Source organism: Branchiostoma floridae, chromosome 10, assembly GCF_000003815.2.
Source record: "Branchiostoma floridae strain S238N-H82 chromosome 10, Bfl_VNyyK, whole genome shotgun sequence".
Lineage (NCBI taxonomy): Eukaryota > Metazoa > Chordata > Leptocardii > Amphioxiformes > Branchiostomatidae > Branchiostoma > Branchiostoma floridae.
The window spans coordinates 12363705-12384694 of NC_049988.1; the positions used below are offsets into that span (position 1 = coordinate 12363705).

The 20990-nt window shown below is 42.2% G+C and overlaps 2 protein-coding genes across 2 annotated transcripts; one reads left to right on the forward strand and one right to left on the reverse strand.

The window, feature by feature from the left end:
• Positions 1-226: 226 nt before the first annotated feature.
• Positions 227-2168, forward strand: LOC118424501 (delta-type opioid receptor-like). Its single transcript, XM_035833080.1, has 3 exons — positions 227-901; positions 1483-1645; positions 1945-2168. Exons 1-3 carry the CDS (start codon positions 242-244, stop codon positions 2130-2132), a joined length of 1011 nt encoding a protein of 336 aa, XP_035688973.1. The 5' UTR covers positions 227-241; the 3' UTR covers positions 2133-2168.
• A 289-nt stretch (positions 2169-2457) lies between these two features.
• On the reverse strand, positions 2458-20969 carry LOC118424694 (integrin alpha-6-like). The gene is made up of 28 exons (XM_035833374.1): positions 20402-20969; positions 14348-14475; positions 13946-14025; positions 13654-13857; positions 13092-13140; positions 12343-12450; positions 12034-12232; positions 11762-11846; positions 11527-11629; positions 10986-11077; positions 10567-10706; positions 10194-10295; positions 9888-9946; positions 9617-9780; positions 8986-9150; positions 8443-8522; positions 8062-8218; positions 7541-7618; positions 7305-7390; positions 7110-7193; positions 6638-6740; positions 5825-5947; positions 5413-5472; positions 5003-5254; positions 4778-4897; positions 4428-4535; positions 3847-3975; positions 2458-3477 (listed from the first exon to the last, which is right to left on the reverse strand). The coding sequence occupies exons 1-28, from the start codon at positions 20692-20694 to the stop codon at positions 3316-3318; spliced, it is 3513 nt and encodes a 1170-aa protein (XP_035689267.1). The 5' UTR covers positions 20695-20969; the 3' UTR covers positions 2458-3315.
• Between the last annotated feature and the right edge of the window lie 21 nt (positions 20970-20990).

The window sequence follows — 20990 nt, forward strand, 5'->3', positions numbered from 1 at the left end:
ATGACAACTGGGCAAACACTCGAGCTCGGCAACTGTCGCTTATGAATATAAAGCTATGGTAATATTTGCATTATCGAGGTATCCAATGGGAGCACTGACAAAAGGTGTGTTCTATGTTTGAACTCTGTTGTGTTCTTTTGAACAGGGAACTGTGCATCGACTAGAAGCACAATTTTCTGATTCGAATATACTTTGCCAAACAGTTTAATTTTTAAACTTTATCTGTTTCTGTACCAAAACCATGAGTGCGAGTACTCCATCGTGGCACTTATCTCTACGCGAGAGAGTTCTACGCAATGCGGGCACTGCTGTCGGGTCGGTGTTTACAGCAGTAGGTATAGCAGGAAACATACTCGTCATGTTCATCATCCTGCGTTTCCCTCGAATGCGAACTGTCCCCAACGTTTATCTGTTCTGCATCGCGTTTTCGGACCTCGTTATTCTCACCGTGGCTCCGATCATCATTCACTTCTACCGTGTTGGGCGGTGGATTTTCGGGCCTGGAGCATGCGAAGCCGAGTCTTGTATCAAGTTCACCAGTGTGTTCGCTAGTTTCTTTCTCGTCAGCGCTTTTAACGTGGAGCGTTACCAGGTCATCATGCATCCACTGGAAACGCGGCACCGCCAGAGCTTGCGGAAGGCGGCTCTCATCTGTCTGAGTATGTTTCTCCTGGCGCTTGTCGCGAACCTGCCGTTCTGCGTGACTTCCATCGTGGTGGAGGCAGTCGTAGACGGGAGAAACGCGACGGTGTGCCGCTATTTCTGGCCGGAGTGGAACAGCGTTCCGGAGCACGCACAGAAGGCACGGCGACTGTACCTCACCAGTCTGGGGTTCCTACTGCCGCTCTGCCTGAACTTCACCCTGTACGTCCTCATCATTCGCAAGCTACGGGATCAGGATGTAAGTTCGGATATCTAGCAACTAACGCTTTATATTTTATTGAATATAACTTTGATATGCATATATGGCTAAGTTACATGTCATACCTCATGCGAAATTGTGATTACTGAAGCCATAGGTAATTTTTCTTCAGTGCTTCATGACATTGTTTTCGTTTATTCTCATTTTGCATTTACTTGTTTTACGACACGTAACGTTTGTGTGAATAAAGTTACAACCCTTGTGTCTATATAAATTCACTTATATTTGCTAGCACTATTTTGGATTTGATTTATGTTCTTTTGCGATGTGACTTTCGTCCATTAAATGACCAATAGAAGCTTTCAAGCTTCTTGCCTCCCTTGCTCATTTGTGTCATTGCCTCTAGTACTTTTCGGTCATTTTTGGCTACGTGCAAAAATGAACATTTCATCTAGTAAACCTGTATTGGTATCGATGTTTTCCTCTACAACGTTCTTGTTTATTTTACGTAATTCTCAAATGCAGTTGTTCTCTATTTCATGTAATTTCAAATCATTAGGAATAACAATTAAGAAGACACATCACAACTCACCTTTTTTAACGTTACGTCTACGTTGCAGGCTTTTCGTTCTGCTGCGGGCGGGCAGCGCGGGAAAGAATCCGCTACAGCAGTCACTAAAATGGCAGCATTCGTGACAGCAACATTCATCGTCTGCACGGGTCCGTACCACATGTACAACTTCATCAGCGCAGTGTCAGACATCCACTTGTCCGAGTTTGTAGGTAAGTTATGATAGTGTACTATTCTTCCCCGTGCTCCATTTTTTATGCTGTAGCTTAACAAAATAATGACATAGAATATCTAGCTAGACCAGCGGACACGAGATCTAGAGGTCAAAAGTTCCATTCCTGGTTACACCTTGTGTCTTTAGGAAATACATTCTTCTTCAGATACGGTGCCCTATAGCTACGGTGGATCACTGTCCATATGGCCTCAAAAAGGCTATGATGCTACCTTTATTATTTTAGTATTTAAGAAACCTTTTACATCACACTAAAATTTGATTGTTTGCCTCTATTAGGTATGTGGACCAAGCAGTTAGCCTTGGGGAACAGTGCCCTGGACCCCATCATCTACGCGCTCATGGGGACCAACTTCCGGGAGTGCATCAAACAGCTGTTCTGTCGGCGGCGACCACAGGCAAAGGGCCGGCCAAAGGGTAGCCGCAACGAACCAGACTCAGGTTATGCGATGGTTGAAATAGAATAATGGGTAAAAGTAGGCAGAGTATCCTGTATTCCACATATTATATAATATCAAATACTTGTTCAATGTTGTTCAATGAAGTAGTTGAATGTTGATGTACTGGATACAAAGAGAGAAGGCTTGGGGTGTGGAGGTAAAATATCAAATACTTCACATTTTATAGAATATTCAATACTTTTGAAATGCTATTCAAAGTACCTACTATGGGCCGGGCTATATGGTAAATGACTATACATATAAATTTATCCAGTAGGTAAAGAAGAAGTAAAGCACAAAGAGGGAAGAAATATATGTAGCTAAATAACAAAAACATAAACAGGCCAAAAAAAAAAAAATCACATAATATTGTGTACATATACATTATGCACTGACAGTGATATTCAAAGTTTGATCATTACAACATCGAAATATACTTATCCATGTAAATTTACCAGACAACAATCACATAATAACGTCCATTATCTATGTACATAGTTCAGACTTCAGAATACTAGCTAGTTCAAAACACAGTGTATCGTCTAATCATCGACTATGGCGTCAGATTGTCCATCCGAAGCGATTACTCAGGAAAATCATTTAAAAAATCACCGTCAGTTATCAAGTATCAAGTAGTTTTACATGCTCCGATATAGTTTTCAAGCGTACCTTTCCTGAGTCTTATTCTCATCATTCCTAATATTCTGAAAAAGAATTTTCAGTAATCGACGCATATATCACATGCACCTTTGTAAACGTCAAACAAAATTTTGTGCCCAAGAAGTCTTGGAGTCAGCTGGTTCAAGCTTTGCTGTTGTTGTCGCTTTAGAATGTTTTAATAAAAATTGAAACAGTATTACATAGCTGTAGCTGCTTGTATTCGGTTGTCGTCTTTTTAAACGATCTTTAGCAGTAGTCACCTCTGTATGACATCACCGTCCAGGGAATATGTACAAATTTGAATACACTTACCACTGATAAACACCAGATCAAGCTTAAGTGGCATTACGAACAGCTGCGTTTTGTAAAAGTCAGAATTCAACCCAATGAAATATATTAGCTGTCTAAAAAACGACATCTTATGAATTGATCTGAGACAGAAACGCATAGAAGAAGGCAATTTTCACAGAAATTCACCTTGAAAGTAGAAAGGTCCTATTATGGATCCTTGGGGGACACCACATGTAAACTGAACTCGTAGTCCCAATTCTCACTGGAAACTCGTTTCATATTTGCTGGCATCGTATATACTGCTCTCGTAGTAGCTGGGTGAAAAGTTCGTCTCGATAACCTTTGCCCGCGGAATTTTTGTCGCCGTGTAGTATTTCGCCTCGTATTGCTCTCGTACTGACACCCGTCTGAAAAACCCGCACTGTGGACAGAATGATACATGCAATGGTTGAAGTGCATGCCTCAGTCTTTAACACTAATGATTGAAATGCAGACGCCAGTCTTTTACGCTAAATTCTTCGAAAAGTGTAAAATATTCGTAACAATATCAATCGTGAAGGGTTATCATGAAAGCTGTAACTGCTGTGCGCCAGTAGGTTTATGTTAATGAAATGGCGTACATCTTCAGTCAGTCTGAGATCTGGACTCCGCCATGTTGGCTTTGACTTAAATGCTTCTCGGTCAGTTGTATCATCACGCTTCTGAGCTGTTCGATCAGCTTCCTTTGACCTGAATGGCGTTGACCAAACAATGTAATTTCAATGGCACAAAAAGATGCCCCTATACGTACCTTCCACAGACATAACGCTATGAGTAACAGTAGCAGCAGTCCCAGTAGTAACCCCAACAGTACCGCCCACACCTCCACTTGTTCTGCCAGACTCACGGGGCGTGATTCTGGTAAGGCTTTCGTTAATACCTGAGAACAGACCATGTACAATTAACCTGGAATCCAGTCTATTCATGGCTTGGGCTACGTAGCTAGTGCAGGCTTTCTACGGGACATATGTAGCTTTCTGCCGCCGGAGTACTCGTTCGCACCCGGAAGGATTTTCACGTGGTAGGAGTTTTACCCAATGGGAGTAATTGCCCGCCACGAGTCTCCCGTGGATGGCTTATTTAACTCCCACCGTGCAAAACTCCTACCGGGTGAGAAAGATTACGCCAGCAGCAGAAAGACTCTCCTGCCCCGAAGGTATCCTGGCTAATCCATGGTAGACTGGATTCCAGGATAATGTACAATGATTAATACATGACACAGCAGCTCTTGTTGACCAAAGTCTACATTGCACTGTCAAACAACGGTCAGTACTCAACAAGTATAGGAGAACCTAGAACTAGACAGTATCATTGATGTGTGCGTTCACTTACCGAAGCCTTGTCATTGAAGCTTCTTGACTGTTGCATGTTCTCAAAGTTCTTCACAAGCTCAACTTCAGCGTGGGACAGGATGTCCACATGACTTGCCGATGGATATTCCTGTAGTGTACAAGTACAATCAACACACAATTGTACAGTCAAACTATGTTATTTAATCTAAAGCTTGTCTCATGTGAAACGTTTGCAAGTAATCGAGTCTTATCTTGAATTCTGTCAACCTGATGATAGATATGATTATGTTATGAAAGGTGACGGTGTACATAAATTGAACAGCGAAAAAAATATGGCACCTATATACGGATAGGAGTCACATTTGATGAAAGCTAAAGACTGGGCTGTACCTGAGTAAACGTAGTGTTCCACAATCTTGCCTCCACTGTGATGACCACTGACCGGTTGACCAGCAGTGTGTCTAAGGTGCAGTTGAACTCGAAACAACGCGCTGTGCCCGACATGCAGTCCTGAACCAAAAAGACAGGGGGTGTGACATTGCACATAGTTGAATTGCACAAGCTATATATTTCGCAACGAAAAACAGCAACAAAAATTAGCACTTTATAACTTACCAAAGTGACTACCCCTTCTCTCTGTTTTTCTTCATACGGATCTGGATTTGCTTCACCGGACTCTTCCTCAAAGTAGTCCTCTTCCTCGAAGTCATCTTCCTCGAAGTCGTCTTCCTCGAAGTCGTCTTCTAGGCTCCGGGGTTCCCTGCCGTCAGCTTTCTTCCTGAGTGTTCTGGAGACGTGCACGCGCCATCTCTGACGGTCTATCGTTCCTTGTCGTGGGGCGGTCAGAAGTCTGGGTCTGTCACCAGGCTTTGGAGACGTAACAGACCAAGAAAAAATTCAAATCTTCATTGCGATGGTAAAACCAATGCTTGATTTGATTCATTGTTACATATTTATTCCGGTTAAGGGTAATATTACTGTTTCCATATTCAACTATTGAAGGTGTGTAGAGAATAAGTACGCACCTTCAGGTTAAGGGAGTTCCGATGTTCTTCAGGTGGGAAACACCGACCACGCCCAACCAGCTGGGAGTTGAAGAAATAAATTAGTGACAGTTCGGATCTTTAACAAAAAGTGCATAACTTTGAGTTTTTTGAGTTTATAACATGATACGAAGTCATATTTCGAGATGGCAACTACATACTTAATCAAAGGACACAACTGAACAAAGAACAATACACCACTGTCGCCATCTTCATGATCAATACTGATGACCAATCACTTCAGAGCGCGTAAACTCGCGAGAGTTACAGACACGTGATTTTACTAAAAGGTGATCTTGCGGATACGTGATTCGTCAAACGTGCACGTGCCAGCAAGTTCCTTGTAAAAATGGTAAAATAGTAAAAATCTGTAACTTCGTCTTAATCATCCCACCTTAACATCTGTCATGTACAAAAGTAGTTTCCCGTTGGGGTGAAGCTGAGTGTTCTGTATCTCGTACGGCCACGTGATCCTTACTACCGCTCCTGGTGCCGTACCTCTCCCGTGGTTACGGATCTGACGGAAACACAGATCACATGGGGGCAATTAAAGCAATATCATATTCATGTAAGTTTAATAGTATTATGGTCTGAACTAATGAAAGCATAGCATCTCACTCACAATCACAAATAAAGGAATCGTGTGTTCAAGTCTCAAGGTGTGTTCACACATGCCACATGCGTATATATTCAAGTCGGTATGGTGTCCGTATGGAAGTCTTAGCCTATCAGGCCCTACACGTTGCATGGAAAGATAATAGAAATTGGACAAATATAGCCAGATAACATGCCAGGCTAGTTTACTGAGGACGTCGCAAACGTAACCATGCTCTAGTCTCTACCAGACTCCGGATCGCTGGAAAAATCGTAGAAATGGAACAAATACAGGAGTAAGCCGGCCAGAGGAATATAGCTGGGTAGGGAACAGCACACGATCTGCGGACTCCGGATCGCTGGAAAAATCTGCAGATCGCGTGCTCATCATGCTCATCGGCCAGCTTACTCCTTTTGTGTGTTATGTGTGTATATTTGTCAAATTTCTACTACTAGTAATTTACCAACGACCTGTACATGTGGAGCCTGGTAGAGGCTAAGAACTCCATACGGACCTCATAAGGACTTGAACATATACGCATGTGGGGACACACCTTAAAACCATTGATTGTTAATATTAGACAATAGACATGCAAACGACGACTGAACGCACCACGTACGTATGGTTGACCGCAGTGCCGATCTGTGCCTGGTACTCCATGGCGCTCAGGCCGCGCTGCTCTCCTCCGTACAGAACCTGCCGGGGATGGGAGATTCTACAGAAACAGAAGGGGGGGTGAAATTTTATGGCATTCTTTACACTAAAACAGTCACTTGCAAACCTGATCAGTTCATCGGGTTGAAGGATTATATGCCATTAGAATCTGGGAATAGAACATTGTCTTAGTAATATATCAATGCTACTCTCTGTCATAGGTTGGTAGCTGCCCATCGATACTGTCAAAGGTAGATGCATCTGCATTGAGCCCTCACCTCACGAAATTTGCTCAAACTTTCCTTTGGGGGATTATGAGGTTGTCACTGTGGTTATCTAACTAGTATGCTTAACATTGAGTTTGGCACAATCTATATATAGTTTTGCTAACTGACAGTTTTTATGTTTATAGATTGAAAGTAGGACATACCCCGTGATGGAGAGGTCAACATCAACTACCACTTTTGCCTTCAGGATGACGGAGTTGTCAGAAGTGTTACTGTCACTGCTCATTCTGTAGAAACAAGGAACATACAAATATAAAAAAAAAACTGTCAATGATTTTTTTTGAGCAATCACGTTTTTCCAATTAACCAACTGCTTCCGAAAATAGATAAAACCTTACGTGGTCAATGTGAGAGGTATCTTCAGACTCGTGTCCCATGGTCGGAGCATCGTGGTCAGGAGTCTCAGGGTGAACAACTGGATAGACTGGTAGTGAAAAACGACCACATATAAACAACTTGTTTCTTGTTAGATACAGCAAGTACATAGAAGCAAAGGGTATCAATAGACTTATGAAAGGTTTAATACAGGGTTCAATACAATACTCTCGTTGTAGCGTTATCATGTCATACTTACCGACTTGGAGACAGGATTCCCGATCTCACAAATCACCACAGATGAGTTGTCCTCCACCGTGCGACACGATACTCTCGTCTGGAGCAGTAGTAGAGTCAAGACAGTCAATCAGAATCACAAAAATAAGCTCTATCACAGAGTTCACTACGCATGCAAGCGACTGGAATCCTGGGTAATATGTCAAAGGTGAAGGCCCATCAGAAGTAAACACTCGCGTCTCGGCCATTGATAAAATTAGCATGACAATGTCAGGAACGAAAAGGCGTCTACAAAATGGAATTTTTCCATTCGTGGGGCCTTAACCTTTGACATCTATCATCCGGAATCCCTGTCGTCTGCACATGCGTACTATACTGAACTCTGTGAAAGAGCTTATAAATACAGACGTATGTTTTAGTTAGCGTAACATGACAGAGGTTAGCACAATGTCATATATCCATGGTACCCTTTCCAAAATTCATTGATTCAGAATAGATAGAGAATGTACTTCAAAACATTATACACACTTATACGATACTGACCTGCCCTGAGCTGTGTTCTATCATCCCTGCATAGAACAGCCTCTCCGGCAGGTGCACGCGCAGCTCCGTGTTGTACGCAGGCTCTCCGTCTTCATTGTCCACCTGGATCTCGGCCCGAATCTCGCGAGAACTACCGAGACTAAACGTGGGAGGGTTTCTGGAAATTTTCAAATATTTGAAAAAGATATTGATTACTGTGACAAAGAATACGGACTTTTAGGATAATGAAAACAATAGATATTAATCTTTTTTGGAACAAGAGCTATGATTTCTTTTTCTAATAGATAAGTATAGTTGGAAATTAACTGACAGACGAACGTTTACATATACAAGTTGTAAAGATGAACGTTCACGAGTCGGAAGACCAAGTGTTGTACTTACCCAAACAGAAGAAGCTGAGCCTGCAGTTTCAGATTACTAATGCATACCGAGTCTGCTCCACATTCCTTCACAAAATCAATCTGTTCACAGAATGGAAAAAATCATTACAATCAAACACCACCCAACGTCTTACATTTATAGAATCTACTTCAAAGATCTAGATTCTAAAAACCAACTACATAGTTTCAAAAATGGAAATGGAGAAATCTCTTTAGAAGGAGTGAATCACCAACGCCATCAATGATAAAGAGGATTTGTTGTTTTTTATTTGCCTTCGGGCAGATGAATACAATATGATACTGCTCTCAAGTTTAGTAACTTATTTTAAAGTGCCACATTCAAAGTAAAGACAGAAGGTAAAGGTCAGATACCCATTTTTACACCTATGTTAAGTTAGGAAGGTCGTGTAAATGCCTTTCCCAAGGACGCAGCGTCTGGGGCGGGCACGGCGAGTATCGCACTCGGGACCTCTGGGTTCCGAGTCCAACAGGCTGCCAGTTACACACGGCGAGAAAGAGGAGTTTGGTAGAGCTTCATTATTACCTCCACCTTCTTGTACTGCCGTTGCAGCAGGTTGAGGATCGGGCGCCCGTCCAGGCTCGACAGTCTGTATCCCGGCACGGAAAACAGCTTGTTGTTGGAGGAAGGTTTCCACAGCGCCCAGGTTAGGTTCACCCTCAGTGGGTGTAGGATGGCCATCGTGTCTGGCTGAAATGTAACATGAAGATCACTAACTATCGCAGGGGAAAAATCTACCTCAAAACAATCATGTTCTACGACAATTGCTGCACTGTTTCTATACAATGTCTTATAAAAAAAGACATCGGCATACAAAACTCTTGGGATGGGTAAAATTGAAGCGAAGCTGTCGAACACAATACATAAGTCACCAAAGCAACTGGACTTTTGTGAACGGTCAGACGTTTCAGATAACATCTGCTCTTTCTTTAGTAACTGCAAAGAATCTGAAGATATTTAACGAAAACTATTAACTGATATCTAAGTGGAGGAAGACAGTTTCAGGATGGTTCAACCGAAGATGATGATGATGATGATGATGATGAACTGAAGACAACGTCAGGGCAAAGTTGTAGCTTTGTTGTTGGTGTTATTATTATTTCGGAGCGACTACGTGCTCATGGTCACAAAATAGAGACTGTACAACAGTAGCAACCTTCAGGTAAGCAGTGATGGTCCTCTCGGCCCATGTCTTGGCACCCTGCCTGGGTACACGTACGGAGCCTTCAAACACGGATTTTCCCTCTCCGGGGAAGAATAGCCGCGGACCTAACCCCCAGTCGTGGTAGATGGAGTCTCCGTCCAATCGGTAGGTCAAATCTGCGGCGAATAGGGATTGTGTTAGATGGAACGTTTAGATCATTCAATCAATGGAAAGAAGAAGCAGACAAAACATTTCATTCACAAGTAAGAGACATCACACTTACCAATATCGTTGTCAAACGGGGAACTGGTAGAGTAACGGAAGCCAAATTTGATCTGAAAACTGAAAAAAGTGAATCTTGAGTTATCAATATCGCAAAACGCTGTTGGTGACATACGTCATGAAAAAGGTTATAAATGCATCCATTACTTGGCTTAGACTTATCTTAGAACCTACTTTTATGAGAGCTTGCAACGATGCTATTGGGAGAACATATGATAGCGATGTACTAGCAATTTCTAATGGTTAAAAATTAGGTAGAAAAAGCTAAAAATGCTAAAATATTTTACAACTGAATAAGATAACTTACCAGGTGTACGATTTGCCGTTGAGATCACATGTTCGTCTCTTGGGGTCGACCGGATAGGTGGGTCCGGATATCTTGGCCTCTATAGTAAGTGCCGTACGGGACCTGCAATAGGGAGATGAATACAGCTAAGGTTTGGAATGCCATATGTTTATCCTCCTTTTCATCACATAGACATTCTATCCTGTTACACATTTAGTTTCGAATAGGAGAAGACAAGGAAACAGCTATTCCTCCAGTCATGCAAAGAATCCCATCATATACTTACCATATAGGGTTTGGAAGACTAACGTCAATTTCACTTTACTAGTATTTAACTGACACGCAAGTTGAATAATTTATTAAAAACAAGGAATTCGAACATGAATAGCTTTACCTTAACAGGATCACGTGATCAGATTCAAACGCACCAACGGCCACATCCGGGAACCCATTCTCGTCCAGATCGAGGCCACCAGACAGCGAGAATCCGAACGACTTCAGTCCAGGGACGAGCAGGTCAGAGGCCATAATTTTCTGTGAACATTAAACATTAGTCAAGTCATAAAAATACTTATTTTGATATGATCAAGGAGCTCGAGGTTTTATATGCTGGGAACATGCACATAGCGGAGCTCTGGAGAAACAATCCTGACATTCTGTAGTAAAAAACAACATGATGGAGGCTACACTAACAACATACAGTTGCTTGGTCAGTCTGCTCTTAGCAAGAAATGGTCATCTGATTTAGAGCTACTTGATATGATTAACTGAATGAACTACAGTGTGTAGGGACTGCGAAGTAACGAACACTACCTGTGACGGTGTTGTAGAGAGACCGTGATGCTGATTTCCAAGGTACAGGTACACAGCACCGTTATCTTCATATGGAGCTCCAACCACCAAATCTATAAGAGCAGGAAATAGTGAAAAAAGTTCAATATCGACATTAATGAACCTGAAATTCACTGGCAAAGGAAGAAATTCAAATGTCATTCCTAAATTATGGCATTTGAACAAAAACATCTGGTAAAAGTTACTGCGTCCTCGTTTAGGCCTACGCCACATTTCCAAATCAGGGCCCGGCCTGTCAGCTTTCGGGAACGAAAAGTATGATATAAAAGACACAAAACTACGCAAGATGTAAAGATAACAGTCGTGGGCATTATCTGTGTTTATCTTTACGTATGCATTTCTATTTTTCATTTCCACCAAGAGCCCAGCCGGGCTAAGGTTTGAAAACGTGACCTTAGCCTTACCCAGAACACGTAAGGACAGACAAAGTGTTCAGTTAAATAATCTACGTACTGGATAACCGAAACACATGTAATATGGAGCTATACACATAATACCTTACCGTTGAATCCGTCCATATTCACGTCACCAGCGTCGATCAAGGAATATCCAAACATAGAACTCCTGGGCCCCGTGAGAACGATTGGATCACTTCCATTGATACCCTAGAAATGTACATCTCTGACTTTAAAAGAGTTGTTTGTTAAGTATTAAATCATCAGCAAATTATATTTAATACACAAGTTAGGCGATTTAAAAGAAAGTCAATTTAACGGTGTTATTAGAATTATCCTCACCTTGGCACCGTTTATGTACACGTAAACAGCGCCCCCTGTGTTACTATCCGTGTACTGTGGTGCGCTGACAGCTAGGTCTGTTAACCTGTGAGATGAAGATACAAAAGTAGGATATATAGATTATGATGTGTTGCTGTAGAAGACCAATGCTTTAATACATGATAACGTCGATGTGGGTGTACCTCAAGGATTATTTTAGGGCCCTTGCTATTTCCCATCGACACCAATGACAGGCATTTCAGGAAGAAAAAAAAAACACATCCATTACTCACCCATCTCCATTTAGATCCAGCCCACAGATGGCGAATCCGAAGGCCGAGGCCACCTGGTATCCGTGCATGACCAGCCTCACTTCAAGTTCAAAGTACGTCTTGGCAAAGAACACTACAGCACCGATGTCTCCCGCACGGGGCGCTCCTGCAACGTACTCCAACTCTCCGGCGCGGAAAAATCCCGACGACAACGATGATCCTGGAAAGTATTGCAACGATGTGTTGTTATTTCTCTCGGTTTTCAAGGTATTGACAACGACATGGAAATACTTGATTGAAGAATTGTACTTAAAGGGCAGAAGCACTTACCTAATAAACTGCTGGTGTCCAATCCAAAGTCGTCGAAGTTCGCCCGTCCAGACTGGTAAACCGTTAGATCCAGGGACAGGTCACTCATACTCGTCACAAACATCATCCCTGTGGCATAGCAAGGTACAGTTGCAGTGAAGTTATCAACTTTGATTGGTTACTTGTCGCTACTCTGTGTTTCCAACGGTTTGAATGTGCAGGTCTCCAGACGGATAGCAGAAGCGAACATAGGAGCGAACTACTTATTTATTAGGATTCTCCATATACGATGACAATGGAGGGTATGGCGAAACAGGTGTCAAAGGTCACCTCTTCAAAGCCGCCATACACACATGTTCGCACATGTTTACACACGGCGGGGTTATACCGCCCCTTACGGGGTGACATACCCTTTCGCTGGCTAATTACAAGACGGGGATGCACCAGGTCTCCCGTCCGGGTGATTTGAAGTGAATCACCAACTCCGGACAGAAGGGTTTGCTCCATCCCACACCGCACCATCGCACGTGTGGGGGTTCTTTAACGTGCATGGGGTGTGACTCTCCCCATACATGGGACCTCCATTTAACGTCCTATCCGAGGGACGGATAGGACGTTAAACTACTACCGGATGGTACCCAGGCTAGATGGAATATCTTTCCTTTAGAACATTAGGTAAGTTTATGTTATCATTTGAAAGATGTAGCCATAGGCATGTAAAAGCGAGGCATACCCCACCTACCAATACGCGTACGTTTGCTACGACTTACCTGTCCAATGGAAAGCCCCAGGTGCTGCAATCATGACGTCTTGTCCGTCCTAAAGAAAACGGAAAAATATACGTCATAAAGGTATCCTAAAAGATCTGTCTATCTTGTCATCAGCTGACTCACGCAGCAAAAAGTTGCAAGCTGTGACTAAATTTTACCTCGGATTAAATTACAGTCAAACCTGCCTAAGCGTAGCCTGGGTACCATCCGTATTCTACCGGGGCTCCTTACACTCGCTACCCCAGGCTAGCCTAAGCGGTCACCTCGTCAAGCCTGTCACTTGACCATAACGGTCACTTTTTTTTCGGTCCTAAAAATCTCCCCATAGACGCAAGTATTAATTAACCTTCCCAAGACGTCCACCTGTCCACCTGTCCGAGACGGCCACGACCACGTTGAATGCGGACCGGACAAGGCCCCAATCCCTGCCCAAGACAACCACCTACTTTTCCAATGGGTGGTGACATCGAACTGTGACTGTTGACTGGGCTTAGATTTTAGTAGTCTCGAGACTAAACACACTAGTACGTTCTAAATTTATAAGTTGCATGTTGAAACTTACGTGGGAGAACTCCAGCGCCGTCCCCAGATGACAGTACCCGTACATGGCATGTCCGGCCGGGAGGTCGTCACACAGGTTCCAGATTCCCTGACTCGTATGGTGGATGTCGGGAACGAGCTCCTGGTTCAGCTGATAACACCGACCTCGTTCCCAGACTTTCACCTCGCCTCTTGTGTACACGTCACGATATTTCGGTGCGCATGCCTGGAGAAAGAGTAGTGATTCACAACATGTCCAACAAAAATCATCGGCGCTTAAAAAGTTATTGAACCAATTTACAGGTACTACCTACCATGACTTTTCCTCCTGGACCCATACTTCTCACTGTAGCGCCCAGGAACTGTCCCGTTCTGTTTCTGTCTTCAGCGATGTCTGTACAAAAGGTAGTAAATGTGGATGTGAGACAATACGCAACTCCATCTCTTTATTACTACCTTCGTTACTCAAATAAATTAAAACTATTTGATCATACAAGTTAATCATGGAGTCATGCTTAGTTTCAGGACATTTCTACAACTGTCTTTACTTGCCAAAGAATTGTGAAAGGGACACTAGAAAAGTGATAACGGTTACAAACATGAAAATTTACGCCGATTTCAATCTATGTCAAGTTCACGGGCGTTGTTTCTATTAATTGTGGTGTTCAATATACAAAAACATCAATGACAACAATTCTAGTATTCTGCGAACTTACCAGCCGTGTCCACCTGTACGATCCTACAGTCCCTGTCGTTAGTGGTCATCCTACACTTGTACACGGCACCAGGCAGGGCCACCCACTGCTGGTACGGGTTCTCCGACTTCGGCGCCCCGACAATCAAACTGGAACCAACAAAAACGTGTTGGAAAAGAGAAAATAGAAAAGCTGACTATAAGATGTAGGAAACGTATTAAAATAGCTACGCAAAAGTATTTTTTTCGGCTTTGAATATTTTGGGTATGAAAATTTCCTATAGACACACTTCGTGTCTTTACCAATGCGTTTTATTAACACTCAGCGTAGGTTCACAAATGATCGTGCTTAATCAATATGACTGTAACTGTTTACTAAGTATATAGTGTTTGATTATAGAATGACAAACATCCCCTTTTTACAGTAGAGTTAGTGGTGGCTCAGAATTGTTTAAGACAAATGTTAACGGCCGAGCAGTAACAGCAACGCAAAGCCATGTGCCTTTGTTGTGAGTCAACCTACTAGTACTTTGCTTCTGGACTGAATAAAATATCGAATGTTGCTTATAACAGACTCTTTCATTTCCAGTCACACGGCACTCTACCTGGCCGATCCGCTAAGTAGTTCCGAACAAGACTCTGTTATAAACAACCTACAGAAGAGTGGGTGTACTGCGGCTGACCTCTCACGACATCCAGCCGCGCTTTAGTTCAGTGATTTGATAATTATGTAGCAAACACTGCAAATACGTGTTTTGAATGCATACCGCTATGCGACTGAAACGACCTAGCCTCATTCATGGCCTTCCACGTGCGTTGGCGTTTGTTGTTACCTCCATGAAAAATAGTGTGTGTTTTCGGTGTGTCTGTCTGTTCGTCTGTGTATCTGTCTGTTTGTGTTTCCTCAAGAACATCGTGATGGATTAAAATGATACTTGGAATGTTGGTAGGGGTTGGGAAGACGAAGGTCGATTTTGAGCCTTGTGTATTCTATGTGACCTTGGTACTACAGCAGAACTTCCATTTTGGGAAAGCTTCTAGTGGGCGGAAACACCATCTTTCGGCATAATGGCCCTCCCGGCATAAGACAAGTTTGCCTTATACACTGTACCCTTTGCAACTGTTGTACAATAAACTTTGACTTTGACCCAGACGCTTCCTGGCATAAAAATTACGAATCAGCGCCCCCTCAACAATAAACGCCAACGCCCGTGGAAAGCCGTGAAGGAGGCTCGAAACGACCTCCGTTTGTTAACGTTTGGAATTCCTAGAAACTTACTCCAACACCACAGCTCTTCCTAGACATATTTTGACGACAGGAAACCTGATTATATCCTCAAGGCCTTGACTATAATCACATTAAGATTGATGTGTGGTTTCTTTTTCTTCTCAATACTGCCTCAGTTTGCTCCGTATAATTGGCAAACGTCCAGGGTAAACATGGCTTTCTCAGCGCTGCTTGGAGAATCCATTATCTACGCGCTTGAACTTCTCGTCTGCGTTGCTAGGCAACGCCATAGATCGCATTGTAAGCACTATGCCAAGATTAAGGACACGACTTGCAGACTGATGTGAGAAAGCTTCCCCGGTAAACATTGGTTGTCGTGTTCTACATCTATTGGGTATATATTCTAGTATAACTAGTTCACCTTTCTTCGTGGGTTAACCTATATCCGAAAAAACAATGTATTTGGGGATAGCAAGTCCACAGACGGTGGTTTCAAACCGTATATTGAATATCTTGCAATTTGAAACCACCGTCCATTGACTTTGATATGCATGAGTACCAATTTCTAAACCAACGGATATAGGTTGCCCCACGAAGAAAGGTGAACTAGCGTTAATACATAAACTCATTCCCTCTACGTGTATTAGGGTACATGTATAAAGCGTTACAGGATTAAGGCAAATATATCTCTGCCTTTCTGTTTCCAAAGGTACACTGGACCAAAAGAAAAAAAATTAAGTCCCAGGCTTTGTCGTGACGGGCGGTACCAAATGCCCCAGCGTAACCTGAGTATGTAATGAGGAAGATTACATCATTTAGAAATATTTGTTTTGACAAAATCAGGTACCGCGTAATTACGTATAATTCATTGAAAAGGTTCTATTTTATCAATTTTATCCGCTTCTCTAAAACTACCAATACAGTGTAGCAAAACAAAATGAGTTTTCCAAAATCTGATGTCATGTCACAAACACTGCGGTACTTTGGTTCACTGACTTTAACACACACGTGGGTGGCCCTTACAGTATAAAAGATCTAATCATATCTCATCATCTCATCTCCTTTTCCTTCTATTCAACTGCAGACTGTGTTTTGAGATGTATGTTAATCACATATACCATAGGACACAGTAGTATGTTGACTAAATACTTTAATACCAAACGCAAACAAGAGAAGCAATGATTGCGGAATAATCAGTTTACGAGATCTCTCCATTTGTAGTCACTGTTCCAATCCCTGGTGGTTATCAGTAAATGTAGTGGGTCAATCAACATATTCCTAGTACAGAAACGGATTGCCACAGACGGAGTGCTGGCAATAGTGGGGTCCATACCTTAGAATACGAAAACTACATTGATCCTATTTACTATCACTCTGACTATAAATGCATCGTTTACATAGTTTACATAGTTCTCAAATTTTTGCATTGGCTGATGCGTCTATATTGGACTTGAGTTGAAGCAAAGCAGAAATAGAAAAAAAAACGCAATCATCACGCAACAACGACCAGGCGACATGCCAAACTAAATACGGATACATGTAAAGGGAACATAGAGATACAACTGCGAACAGTGGTTACATCATCCAACTACAATTCTCAGTCGGAGATTTCTCTCCGACCTGGAGTAACAAATACTTCTTAGCTCTGTAGGAAGAAGTAAGGATATTCTACAAGGCTCTACTGTATATATTGAACTCCATCCCAACAACGCGCACAAGTAGATATGTCTAAACAAAGATATACGCCTCTGGGCGTACAGGTGCGGTTTAAGGGATTACATCTATTCACACGAAACGAGTAATTGTAATTCGCATTGTGAATGAAACACAGCCGTTTACTGAAAGCAAATCATACTTGTTTCCGATCAATTATGATAATTTGACATTCCTGATGCCCGATAGATGGAGAGGTCTCAAAAGACCAATTAGTCGTTGGTTGTAACAATAGATAGTTTGTTACAGATCAATCAAGTATTTTACAGGGCCTGCCACTCACTGTGTCTTGTTTTCCTTTGTTTCTGTATACGTGACAGTCATAATGATGGAGTAACTCTTTATTAGAAAGTAACAAGGAAATGTGCCTTCTATAAGATTTGGATATCATGATGTTATAAACCTTTTGAGGTGGATAATAACAGAATGAGAGAGTACTAATACGTACATTTTCTTTTGGGTAAACCGATTTTTGAAGCTTGCTACTAGAATGGATTTTCTTTGTTCAATGATATTTTGGTAGCCTCTTTCACAAACTTTCAGAGCGGCGGTGTTTATCGATTATAACATGGGCTATTGTTCTTTATGCCGGGAATGGAGTTGGCCGGGGGAATGGTGGTGTAACTACTTTTCCCGGCCAATACCCTTTTCCGGCATAGAGAACCTTAGCCTATGTTGAAAATCGCGAATCAGCGGTGCCTGGAAAATTTTAAACACCGCCACTCCGAAAGTCTGAGAAGAAGGCTAGTATTTTGGCTTGTCTGATTGATACAAATATTTGAAGTCATTTTTACTGTCACTATAGACGGTCATATATCTTGTCTACAGTTGTCAAGAGTAGGTCGGTTGAAGAGGTCACCATGTTATGACGCGTTTCCCCTTCAGCTGCGTGGACCATCATTATCAGCCTTACCCAAGCATCACATGCCGAGAAGGTCACAGAAACACGCATTTTCTAATCTCCAAGCAAAGGCTAGACTCAGAGTGGTTTTGACGTCTTTTTTTTGCGTTTTGTTGGGCTTTCTATTTCATCAGATTGGCTGGTGAACAAAACGAAAACCTGACAAATTTGCATAGAAAGCCGTACACATAAAGCTACGTCAAAATCCGACCGGAGCCTAACATCTGCTTGGAGAGTACGCATTCCCACATAGAGTGGGGACTCTGAAATGTCAAGCGGTGCCTCCCTTGTTTTTCCGTACTAGATCGTAAGGTCTTCCTGCGTGGGTCAGAAGAGAAGAATAGACATCCTCCACCGCGCGTCTGTTTCGCTTGGAAGGAACCACAACTTCACTAAAGCCGAACAGTAGATGTTCTGTGTTCTCGGCAGACGTGACACAAATTTTAGAAGCAGTCCCACTGTTCTTCTCTTGTCAGCCCGTTTTAAGTACCGACAACCACGCCTACTGTGGGAAATAGGCGTCTGTAACCCGAACTAAGAAAGGCATGTTGTAGGAAAGAGTACTGGTGTCTTTTTCAGTGAATATGTATAATAACGGTGATACTGTTGCAAGAAAAAATGCTGCCTGATTTGAGAAATCCTTGCCTACGGGCGAAATATATTTCCAGGCGAGTCACCCACAATGTAACATGTACACCATGTAGTTTTCTTTAAATTGTGGTAGACAGAAAGATAACGGTGATTTTAGCTATTTAAAGATACATTTTACTGAATTTTAGACTAATTGACAACACTACAATATTACCGATGTTGTCAGGTACGCACATCAATATTCAAACGGCATAAGATACTTTTTCAGACCAACATACATTCCTAATTCCTTTTTCAAGATTTTGAAAACAAGCGTTATTTTGAAAAGGTTACAAACACATCTTGATTACATTCCTGACGTGTTTTCGCGTCCTGGGAATTAAATGGCTTTATATTTATCCACCAACATTTCCAGAGATTTAAAACAGAGACTGTATTTTGCGAGGAATCTTCCGCATGGCTGGGTGCCCCTTTGTTGCCCAAGTATAGGTTACTAAATATTCCGCGCACTTGTGAAGGCACGCAGTTCCGTTGGTACTTTTTGAAGTCACACAAATTGATACCAAGCCGGATTTTAAGGATTCTCCCAGGTACTTTGAAGTGGGTCGACTTCACCTGTGACAGTTGACACACCTGTGATCACGGTGACGTCTTTAAAGTGCATCTACTGTCTTGTGGTCGCAAGCCTTTGATAACAGATTAGTAGAGAGACATAGTTACTGCTAACAGATTACTAGTAGTTGCACACATATTTCTTAGACTGTTGACCTCTAATTTTCATACCAAGGATAACGAATGATTACGCTGTTTAGGAGTGTGCTTAGTTCAATAGTACTCTTTATCAAAAGCATCTAGTAGTTTTGTTATAGTATGTTAGTCTGATGTATTGTTTAAGCCCCCTTTCCACTAGACGGCGATCGCTAAGCAACCAAAATTGGATTTGTGATAGTCTTAAATTCATAATTGAAATATGATGCAAGACGTAAAAGTATGATTTATGAGATGGGAAAACAAACAAAAATCGTTCCTTCAGAACGCTGACCAATATGTGGTCACTCAGAGTAAGTAAAAAGGGGTGTCGCTGAATAAACGTTTACAAGCCCCATGCCTCTGCAATGATACGTAAATAGTTGTAGGAAGTCTATGGGCGTTAAATAAGTCGTATAATGGGATTACCCAACATGTACTGTTTACACGCAGTGCAGCGAAAAATCGTCGTACTAAAGGCGCATTAGTACACCAACCATTAGAGAACATCAGCCTTGAAAAATAAAGCCATTCGCGCAAAGCATAGCAACACTGCTACAGGAATCTAAACCAGTTTACTCCAAGGACTGACCATGGGTATGAAAAGATTCTCATATTTCAGCCGACAGGGAAACACGTGATGGAAAAGGAAATTCAAAAGAACTGTGGTCATTGGGGTGGGACAGAATCTATTATTCACCCTCCTGTCGCCTTGCTAAAAGAATAAACGTTTACAAAGAATACCACAAAAACATGGCATAAAAACCTCAAATTTGACCGTCTGCTACTTAATACTATGATTTAAAAGGCTCAAAGGTAAGCCTAGAGTGAGAGAGAAAATAATCGCAATAGACTGCGGACAAAAAATATAGAAAGCGAACGGAGGGTCTACTTACACATTTTCCCTGACCACCGATATGCCGTGGTGCATGATTTGGTGTTGCGCGACGGAGTAACCGAAGTGACTGCCCTCCGGCCCTTTCTTGACCACAGGTTCGTCCGTGTCCAGATTAAAACCTAGAGTGCAGGGGAAGTGGCCGGAGAGGAGAAAGAGAAGCAGGAGAGGTACACGGGCACAGAGCGCCATGATGCCGACTGGTTTCAAAAAGGGCACCGTCCCGGGGGACCACTCTTTTTCTCCACTGTTGGGGGCCCGGGACTTGACGATTGGTCGGGACCGCCAAGTCATAATTTGCACGGGAAAAAATCATACTCGGAAATGAAAGACAGTGTTGTTTTTACAAAATAAACCGCAATTTCTGTTTCTAACCCAAAAAATAAAAACACGTTTTGCGACGTTCGGGCAACTTGAATTATGAGGAATACAAAGATAGATGCCAAGTGGTCTATCCGTTAGCATGTGTAGAATGTCCACCAAGACATTGACTTTTCTATTTTTTAAAGCCTTGAAGTCTTCACAATAAATTCAAATTAAGGTTTGTTACATATTCCTCTCGATGGCCAGGAAAAGTATTTTAGAGATTC

Coding starts and splice junctions, on each gene's coding strand:
- LOC118424501 (XM_035833080.1), top strand. CDS start 242: ATGAGTGCGAGTACTCCATCGTGGCACTTATCTCTACGCGAGAGAGTT. Junction 902..1,482: donor GCAAGCTACGGGATCAGGAT/GTAAGTTCGGAT, acceptor TCTACGTTGCAG/GCTTTTCGTTCTGCTGCGGG. Junction 1,646..1,944: donor CCACTTGTCCGAGTTTGTAG/GTAAGTTATGAT, acceptor TGCCTCTATTAG/GTATGTGGACCAAGCAGTTA.
- LOC118424694 (XM_035833374.1), bottom strand. CDS start 20,694: ATGACTTGGCGGTCCCGACCAATCGTCAAGTCCCGGGCCCCCAACAGT. Junction 8,523..8,985: donor GGCAGTACAAGAAGGTGGAG/GTAATAATGAAG, acceptor TTCTGTGAACAG/ATTGATTTTGTGAAGGAATG. Junction 3,976..4,427: donor GCTTCAATGACAAGGCTTCG/GTAAGTGAACGC, acceptor GTCTGTTCTCAG/GTATTAACGAAAGCCTTACC.